The following is a 10,444-nucleotide window of genomic DNA, read 5'->3' as shown; positions in this document are numbered from 1 at the left end:
AGTTAAAATTTTTTATTTATAAAATAATCTTCCATATTTAAATATTTTCGTTTTTAATAAAATATTATTATAAATAAATATATAAATATTATTTTACTATAAATATTATAAAAATTACTGTTAATATTTCTTAATTATATAAATATCCATCTAATGAACTATTTTATGCAACAAAATATATATAATATAAAACATAAAAGACCATACATATAAAAAATAAAAGATAAGCACCATACAAAAGATATATGATATAAAACATAAAAGATCATACATATAAAAATAGACTATTTTGCAAATAGTATAAATGAAAGATGATATTACTAATTTTTTATTAACATAAAACATAATATATTAAAAATATTCTATTTTGGAGTAGGAAATAGAGTAATACATTGGAGCAAAACTCAACTCCATTTTGGAATTACTCTATTTTGGAGTAGAAAATAGAGTAATACATTGGAGATGCTCTTCGTCGCTAACCACTCTAATAGCGACACGTTACCTTTCTTGAGTTTACCGTTGAAATAATAAAATTACTCACTTGCATCCCTCCAACATGGGGCTCTATAATCCAAGCCGTTCACCCAAAATGGCCAATCCATTTTAATATTTTTCTTTATTTGAACATTGAATGTAGAATGTAACTTGTCGTTGCTAGAAGTATAATATTGATTAATTTATTTTGGTGGAATAAGTAAAAGTTATATATATATATAAGCATTTTTATGATTTAAAATTTGTAGTAGTGTTGTCACCGTCGTGCTAATAGATTCGATCAGTTGCAATGAAATGTCTTTTTTTTTTTCAAATTCATGATAAAAAGCTATTCCCTTATAAGTTATACCATGCACGTTGGTTAGAACTTACTAATATACCCAGTAAGTTAAATATTACCATATTGAAAGAAAAAGCTATTGTAGTAGAACACTAGATTTATTCACTATATATTTACATTTTCTCAGAAGATACACAAGTTTGGTGTACTAGCATTTAGGGAGCCGCAACGTATTTCTATACAATACCAAACACTGAACATGTGAGAAAGATAGACATAATGATAACTGATAATATTCGGATCGCCGAGTGAGAAGGAGGATCATATTATAGGTGGTCACCAAGGTCTTGTCACTTTGACCGAACTATTTTTGTTTGTTTACAATTTTGTTGTTCTGTTTCCATGTATCATATATCAATATAATGAGATTAACTCGATGTGACCTATCGAGACATATATAAGGGTTTTGTATGAATATATATACGAGAACAATATTTTATTAAAAATACGGGAATTTAGAACAGAAATAAACATGGATAATTAAGAACAGAGATAAACATGTTATCATTTTTATGCATTTGATGGACACAGACGTAACTAACGTCTGCGAGATGCGGTTTCTCTCTGAGCGTTGAAGAAGACAGCCGCGACAGGGAGACCAAGATCATTCTCGATCGCAAACTCACGAGTGTTGAACTGATCCCTCGAAATAATATTGCTTGGGAACTTAACACGTCTTTGCTTCTGCCTGAACAGAACAAACACGTACCTGTGTATCCCTATGTTTGGCTTTGGCAGCTCATAGCTCACCACCTCTTTTCCTACAATTTCAGTTCAATTATCTTTAATACTTATTTGGATATATCTTTTATTGTAAGTATTTTAAACCACAAAATTCATGAGGAGCCCGTACCAAATGTAGCATCTGTTGTGCCGGGGATGTTCATGACGAGCCTGTTGAAACATTTACATGCAATTATTTAGTGCTGTGATGGAAGACTATGACCAACTCAACTCAAGTTTATAAAAAAAAAAATGTAGAGAGGGTTATTAATAATTCAAATGAAATACATATGACCGAAATATGGGCTGAAAATGAAACGACAAGAATTTGAGCGTACCAATGCAGGCGTTCTTTTAGAAAGGGGTCACTAGGATTTGGAACATCAGGGTCTGTCATCACCTGTTTTGCAATTCAGTTACTATTACCATCAATGAAGAAAAGAAAAAAAAAATGATAAAAGTACATAACAATAACAGCATCATGCTATTTTACAAAAAGGTACAATATATAAGATTATTGATCAGACTCTCTCTCTCTTTTTCTTCATGGAGTCAGAAAATAAATGACTTCTGAGATGAAAAGATACTGAGTGATATGTTTTGGCACAAGATATTAGAATTAAACAACCAGCAATCCTATCATTATTGATAATTTTAAAATAATTTAAACATATGTTTACATACCAGGGTGAAGAAAGATCTGAGATCACCATCATGGATCTCAACCCTAGGCTTGGAGGAGACAGCTAAAGGGAAAAGCTCATGGCCATTGGAGACTTGCTTCTTGTTGTAACTCACGTTCATTTTAATTGTTGGAGTGAAATTATCAAGAACATCTCCGACCACTCTTCCCACTATTAATGGCTCTATCACTCTAGTTCCCATATTCTCCATTTTTATTTTGTAAAGGTTTCTTTCTCTTTCTAAACAACTGTGGGTTTTAAAGTGAGCTTAGGGAAAGAGAGATATTTGTAGTGGTGTTGGATACCAAAGGCAACCAAGACATCTATTTATAGGGCTTTTGTAAGTTGGAGAGAGATCGATGTTAGGGGCCAAGCTTTCTCTATCTATCGTGGTTGTAAGATTCGGACAAATCTAAAGAACCAATAGTCATCTACTGCCAATTATGTATCTTTCATAGTAGGAAAATAAATCAGTGAGAACTAATGAGTCATTGATTTTAAGGTTTATTTTATGGTAAAAAATTTACTAAAATCAATATGATGGTCATAATCGGAACCATTTAAAGAAATATGACCATCATATTTGTTGACTGTGTTTTTAGTTTGGACTACAGGATTGACCTCACATAGTCCAAGTTTTTTTTTAAAATGTAATATCAATAGATTTCAATAGCAATATATCTAATGTAGTTTTAAAACTTTCTAATTGGATTAATTAATATGATTTATTAGAATGATTGACAATATGGTCCAATTTACAATAAAACGAAACGAGTATTACAGGTTAACTAATGTGACTTATTTCACTAATGTCTTATACTCATATTTATATCGCTGAAATGGGTTATATAATGTCTAGACACCTAAATTTAACTAAAATTTTCAGTGTATAAATATATCAGAAATATATAATAAAAGTGTTTTTAAAGTACATATTTGATCCCTTTTCCCAATCATTGTCCTTTTTCTTTCTCATTTCACGTGCTGAATGTATATAGAGATTTTTTTTTTTTGAAAGATATCTTATATATATAGAGATTTCAAATAGTTTATTTTTAGATTTCAGTACGTAGACTTAAAATTTTCTGCAGTTAGCGACTCTTATTACATATACAAATTCGAAGTTCATGTCTTGATGTGTTCATTAGTGTAGAACGTAGCTTAAAAATACAATACGTCTTTTTTAGAGTTTTTTCATGGCCGGGCCTGAACGTAGCTTAAGTCATACACACACGCATTTTAAGATCGAAAGATAAAAAATGATACAACGTGCAGAAAAGATTTTGTCAATCAAAGCATATATCTTTCATATGAGAAAGCAAATCGGAAACACAAAGCGATTCAACCAATACGGTGTTACCATCTAACCTATAGTGAAAGCGTATTTGTCTTTTTCTGCTGTTCTTATACGTACTTATAACTATCATCTTTTACCATTCTTTTCTTCTACCGTTAACAAACTCATGCGGTTTCATGTGACCAGTGAGATTCATTCTTAATTTTTTTTTTCTTTTTTTTTTCCGGTAAACCTCATTCTTATGTTTTGTTTGTCAGCATATATCATTCTCATGTTAACTTCATGATTTCAAGTCAACCCATATGAACGAGACCTTTTATATATCAATAAACTCGCAAAATCGGTGTCCATTAACTTACAGGATTCTAAAAACCTTTAGTGACATCAAGAACAAAAATATCCAAGACTTTATATATCTCGCTGAATAATTAACTCGATCTCCTTTTACACGTCCATGATTTCGAAAAAAATCACTATAATATTTAAGTGGCAAAGATTAAGAAATAGTTATATTAACATTCTTATGGTACTTGATTCTTTTACAACTACGGATAAAATTATTGCCCAGAGGTCATTTCACTGTCGTAAGATGGGATTTTTTGTCATTTTGTATTAAGAATAAACCTAATTAAAACAAAAATGGTAACTTCTATGAATTTAAATACCGTTTATCATAGATCGTACAAAAGGCATATTAAAAGTAACAACCCAAAGGTTAATGAAAAATATCGATCGCAGAATTTGGGATTCCTCACTCGTGGAACGACAACGCATCGATTCTTCAAAAGAAACATCAATGGAAAACTTATTTATCGAAAATCATTTGAAGAGCCGATTCTTATAGTGTAGACTGTATTGTATGATATCTACATGTGTAATGTACAGTATGATGATGTAATTCTATAACCTTAAAAAAGTTCCACGCACATATTTGTCAATCATAAGAGCACCCCGATTAGTGAACCCCATGAAAGGGGTTCACAAAGTATTTTTTTTATTATATTTTTTTTTTGTTTGATTTTTGTTTAAAAAAAAAAAAAAAAAAAATTAATCGGACCAATCGCGGGCCGCCACGTGCTGTGGGGCCCGCGCTACAGTGATGAACCCGGTTCACTGGGAAGAAGTGGAGAGACAAGTTCATCACTATTCATTATTTTAATTTTTTTTTTTTTTTTTGGAATCTGTGTGAACCTCCTCCCATAAGTTCAATAATGGGGGTGCTCTAACATTCATAACCATATCATATATACAAGTCTTGTGGTGGAAAGAGACAAATTCATCCCTATTCATTATTTAATTTTTTTTTTTTTTTTTGGAATCTGTGTGAACCTCCTCCCATAAGTTCAATAATGGGGGTGCTCTAACATTCATAACCATATCATATATACAAGTCTTGTGGAATCTACAAAATCTGTAGAATGCATTATTAAAAACTTATTAAAAAAGAAAATTTGGTATATAATTTAACATTTACGCCCAAAAAAGCTTATTAAAAACATATATAAAGGCCTTATGTAATATAATTGTGCTATTATGAGCGACTTTTTAAACGTTTATATATTTTTCTTAAACAGGCAAATCTTGATTGAGAATTTAACTCAGTTTGGGTAATTGAGACAAGAATAAAGGCACAAAGCAGAATGGATGACTTATTACATACGCTTGTTTATATAATCACATATGCGATTTAAAAAAAATCAAATAATTCAAATCAAAACATCAATAAGACAAGCAGACAAGGTAACCGTTAGCTTAGCAAGCTAAACAAATGAGTTATGACCCCAAAACTACCAACCGAATCTTCTCAATCTCCAGGCTCTTGCCACTAACCCCTGCATGATATTTTCTGGCATTGCATTTGAACATGAACAAAAGACATTTCTGGATTCTTCGCATTGAATGATAAGAACTAGAAAATGGAATACACAAAGAGTGACAAGTAGTGATGTTACGATCAGCCACAAACCCTTGGACCTGTAGGGTATTTTTCTGCATGGAAAGTTAAAGGCCAGTACAAACTGACCCGTTTCATGTCTATGTCTAACCCCTTCCCCTGTAAGGTCTAGCTAGACGAAGTCCACCTAGCCAAAAGATTGTGATTAGGTATGATACGTTTCAGTTCAAAAGCTAGTTGAAAGCAGAGAAAAACTCGGGCACCATTTGTGTTATGGATTACAAGTAAAATGGCTTGTAGCTGTCTGAACCGGTTTTGGTTGATGAATGAATATCCGAGAGGTTTATTAAACTCGGTTAAGCAGACCAGGGGACCAGTAGAGTGTGGATGGCATCACAGTGCCATGACATAAAACAAGTTAAGAACATAACCAAAGAAAACGTTTGAAACAAACAGATAAGAACAGACTTTGAATACCAAATAAACCATATCAATCCAGCAACTGTCTCAAAGCAACAAACCAAAGCATAATCACTAAACCGCTCACAGAAACCAAAAAGACAAATAAGTAGACATTGTTCTGTTTTCTTGTCTCCAACTTGTAGGGAAAAAAAAAAAAAAAGGCAAATCAACGAAGTCTCCTGGCTTCTCTCTCAGACTCGAGCAAGGTGAGGATATCGCCTTCTCTCACGGGTCCCTTAACGTTCTCATAATGTAACGATCAGAGTCTGTGAACTTCACTCGAACCTGCGTCACCTGACCCCTTGACCCAGTGCGTCCCATCACTTTCACCACCACGGCGTGCTTAATCTGAGAATCCATTCTTCTTGACTATACAGAAACCATGATAAAACAATTGAAGTATTAATCTAATTCACATTCATAAATCATTAATAATTTTGCCAATATTTTAACTAAGAAACAGTTACATAACTAGATTCTCCACTGCTGATTACAACTGAAACAAAGCAGATTAAGAAGCGAATCTACGGTTTCATTTTACCTAACGAACATAGCAGAATTTTAATTACAGATTCAAGATAATTTAGCCGACAAATCTACTCTAAGATATTGCAATCAATACAAGCAGAATAAGGTTGTGCATACGATGAACAAACCGGTTGAAGCGATGGTTCACGGAGGCGAGAGAGGTTAGCGGCGATAAGCGAAGAGTCAAAAACCCTAAAAGTTTCCAAAGAAGAGAGCAGCACAATGTGTTATCTTCATAATTTTATAGTGTGACTTGGTTAACAAACCTCGACTCGGTCCGCATCGGTTCACTATTATGGTTCATTAATTTAAGCCGGTTCTTTGAACTAAACCAAACTTTTACTTTTAGCCATGCTTGTTGGTCAGATTTTCTAAACCTCATGCTATTTTTGGATGTACAATTGACTCAATAGTGGCATTAGTTGATAAAATAGCATTTATTTTTTTGAGTGTAGAAGTATATTTTAGTCAATGGTATCTACTTTATATTATATAAAGAAGTGTTTGCTTCTTTCTAAGGCTATCCACGTAGAAATCCAGCTCAAAAAGTCGCGCATCCTCCAACTGCCACGTGTCTGTTTTCGCTAAACGCGCTGTTTCATTAAGTCTTCAGCGTAGTGGGCTTTGTTCGGGCGTTTTTTATCTGGGCTTTGGACTGCTGAATTTGTTCCTTATCCAGCCGGAAATAACATAAGTCGTCTCTAACCCTAATGTTCTTCGAACAAGAAACGAAATTTGCATTCCCCCATCCTTCGACGGCGAGTCGATGTCGTTTCCGCTTTCGCTCACCATATGAAACGCTCCGAGTTAAGAGTTCGTGTTTAATCCCATCCATTCGCTCATCCACTACGTCGTCTTCAATGCTCTATTTTGATCTGAAAAGCGGTGATTTTACAGTATAAATATGTGTGAGATTTCTCCCTTTCAACCCATCCTACATAAGCAGTGGAGCTTCTCCATTTCACTGATTTATTGTCGTCGTATTTTCAAGCACTGGCCGTTACCGGAGTCGGTCTAGATATCTCTCCACCGCCGCTTCACTCTTAGGGGGCATTGAATCTTCCTTCTAATTCAGCCTTCTCGGAGCGAGCAGCTTGCTTATGTGATTGTTGATGAGCAGAAGTAAGGCGGAAACGTCTCCGGTGAGACTACTACTACGAGATTGGTACCTTCTAACTCCAACTCTAATCTGGAAAATGTAAAACCGAGCATGGTGAGACAGATTCATCTCAGCGTATTTCCTCCATGACTTCCAAACGAGCCTACAAGCTAAGTATCCTTATTTTCTCTCAGAAAGTTTCTTCATTTCCAAGTGTCTTTTGTTTTGATTTTGATTTTTCTTTTGTATCAGATATATATCAAAGACCGAAACTTTCGAGCTCATCATTTTTTAACTACTCAATTAGATTTGATGTTGGTTCAAATGAACTTAATTATAGTTCTGGGTCGCTACTTTTTTCCTTATATGAACATGGTCTTCAGTCTGCTTCACTAGATTTGGGTTTATATAGCGAATGGAATCACTCTATTCTAGAGTATATAGTACAAGTAGAATCTATCTGGGTTTGAGAGCTATGAGATTCTTAGTGTTCTATATTTCTCTGATTCTAGGTGGAAAACATTGTTTTGGCTCTAAAAATTCAGATTCGTGTGTCAAATTTTCATGTTACTTGACAAAAGTACAACTTTTCTTACCATGAAAAGACGGAAACTTTATAACTTGCATTGTTGTTTATAACTTGCATTGTTGTTGCTTGCTTTTATGTTAATTGTATATGCTTTGTGAGCTTATAGTAGTTATACATTTACAGGTTTTTGATTTTACAGATGTGAAACACCATGATTTTGTACGTTAAGGTTTGGCGTTTTTGAGACCTTTGCAGCGAAAGGCGATGATTGCGCAAGAGAATGCAGAGAAAAGATGCAGATCATGGTGTGTAATAATTATACATCTTTAACATTTACCAATGGGAATTGAATTAGTTGAGTTTGTAGCAATGATGATGATGATAGGTAGCAGGTGGTGATGGTACATGCGCTCGGGTTCGCCCATCTCTCCTCCCTGCTGTTTCTCGAAATTTATATCCATAAGTAGGTGGCGATGCCAATATACTGTTGACGGAAGTTTTCAGCTGGCATAGCTCCATGTATAGTAGTGACATTCTTCCCCTCTCAAGTGTTTAATGAAAGTCTTCCACCATTGAGTTTTCTTTATAAATAAGTTTTTGATGTTGGTTATGTCTGAAAGTGATAAGGACCCAATAAGTACTCTAAGTAAGTAGGTGTATTCATATAATAGGAGAATAAACAGCATGTCATTGTTGGTTTGTTTCAAAGATTAGAATAAAAAAAGAAGTTTATAAGAAGTTTTCTTCCATGTAAAAAAAAGAATGTTATAAGAAGGAATGTTTGTAAAAAAAAAATCATCCTTATTATCATCAATCACCACAAACATAATAACAAGCAACACTTCCAACAATTGTATACATGTCAAGGACAGCAGTAAAAAAAGCAAATGGCATGACGTACTTCTTTAAAAGAGCAACATTTGAGTTTAGTTCCTTGACCTACACAAACAAAACAATAGTTGACATAATAAAACTCAGATTTCAGATGAAAAGGTGCAGGTATATAAATGGAATCACATATTGTATATCTGTCGTTGAGCATCCGGTTAGTGTTGGCATTATTTCCAAGAACAAGGAGTCATAGCTTGATGCTCAACAATGACACGTATGACCAAGAACAAGTCTTATAGAATGTCCTAAGGCGCTCATGGTTATGTGAGAAATATAACACATCCCAACACCAAAATGATCTAGGACATTCAAAATCTAATTTTCTAACTGTCTAGCTACTTATAGTTTATACATATTATAATATTTATATACTAAATAAACATTTAAAATATATAATCAAAACTAAATTTAAACAAAAAATCCGGGCGTAGTCCGGGCCAAACCCTAGTATAATATATTTTGAGCTTGAAAATTAATTATTCACCAAAATAACTGAAAAATTCAAAGTTATTAATTATGAACACCCTCACAATTTAGTTGCTTAGCATAATTTGACCTTCTGTTTTAATTTTTTTTAAACGCTTTTCAGAATTTAGTGTTAATTTTTGGTGTTATTACAAAATTCATTTTATTAGAATTTCTATTGCAACATAAGATTAAGTGTTTTTTTTCATCAACATAAGATTAATAATGGTTTATCTTTAGGGGTTTATAGACATTTGATCTTTTTACAAATAATACAAACAAAAAGGATATTAGAGCAATAACCTTTAGTATTCTGATATATTTTTAAGAAACACTAATTCTGATACACATATTCATAGTACGTATATATATGCATGTACAGATACTTTATTAGGCATATTTTCTGTATTCAGTCGTAAAAAAAAAAAAAACATTGTTATGATTTTTGGATAATCAATTGTAAGTATAGTGATATCTTGTGAATTTACATGTTTTTAACTTCTTATTCTTGCATGGTTTGGTCATTTAGAGTATCATTTAGGCACATTTAGGTTGCATATCATTGCATTTGTACATATCAGGTGTTGGAGAGCACCATGGATGAGTTAGAAGACCATTGGAGGGATTTTGAGTCCAAAGAGTGAAAGATGAACACGGATGAAGGCCTTAAAGATCTCTTCTGAAGCTCAAAATTTGTGGAGACACTGGAAATTGAGTTAGCTTTACAATGGAGGTGGTTTCAAGTCGTTTGGAGCTGTATTGAGGGATTTATGATCAAAATACTACACACATATCAATATGACATTCCTAGCGGCCAGGCGTAGCGGCAAAAGATGGTCGCTACAGAAGATAGAGCTGAGGCGCCTAAGTACCGTAGCGGGAGTGTGTAGCGGGTTAGAGAGACCGCTATAGTTGAAGCGCTTTCTGTAGCGGTCTTCCGTAGCGGCATAATGAGGTCGCTATGAGTTCAAGAATGCGAAAAAATCGTCTAAGTGTCCTAGCGGCCACCCGTAGCGGGCATGTCAGGTCGCTACAGGC

General features: G+C 33.7%; 1 protein-coding gene and 1 pseudogene across 1 annotated transcript; both read right to left on the bottom strand.

Annotated features, from left to right (window-relative positions):
* Positions 1-1,289: 1,289 nt before the first annotated feature.
* Positions 1,290-2,523, bottom strand: LOC106317055 (protein TERMINAL FLOWER 1-like). The gene is made up of 4 exons (XM_013754915.1): positions 2,243-2,523; positions 1,897-1,958; positions 1,689-1,729; positions 1,290-1,596 (listed from the first exon to the last, which is right to left on the bottom strand). Exons 1-4 carry the CDS (start codon positions 2,450-2,452, stop codon positions 1,373-1,375), a joined length of 537 nt encoding a protein of 178 aa, XP_013610369.1. The 5' UTR covers positions 2,453-2,523; the 3' UTR covers positions 1,290-1,372.
* A 3,409-nt stretch (positions 2,524-5,932) lies between these two features.
* On the bottom strand, positions 5,933-6,614 carry LOC106317498 (annotated as a pseudogene).
* Between the last annotated feature and the right edge of the window lie 3,830 nt (positions 6,615-10,444).

This window comes from Brassica oleracea, chromosome C9 (assembly GCF_000695525.1).
Source record: "Brassica oleracea var. oleracea cultivar TO1000 chromosome C9, BOL, whole genome shotgun sequence".
In the NCBI taxonomy this organism is placed as follows: domain Eukaryota; kingdom Viridiplantae; phylum Streptophyta; class Magnoliopsida; order Brassicales; family Brassicaceae; genus Brassica; species Brassica oleracea.
Note: the sequence above shows the minus strand (reverse complement) of the source record. Positions and strands in the feature narration are given on the sequence as shown.

Excerpts from the sequence above, each read along its gene's own strand:
- LOC106317055 (XM_013754915.1), bottom strand. The coding sequence starts at position 2,452 with ATGGAGAATATGGGAACTAGAGTGATAGAGCCATTAATAGTGGGAAGA. Across the intron at positions 1,959-2,242 it reads TCAGATCTTTCTTCACCCTG|GTGATGACAGACCCTGATGT; the intron begins GTATGTAAACAT and ends ATTGCAAAACAG. Across the intron at positions 1,730-1,896 it reads CTAAAAGAACGCCTGCATTG|GCTCGTCATGAACATCCCCG; the intron begins GTACGCTCAAAT and ends ATGTTTCAACAG.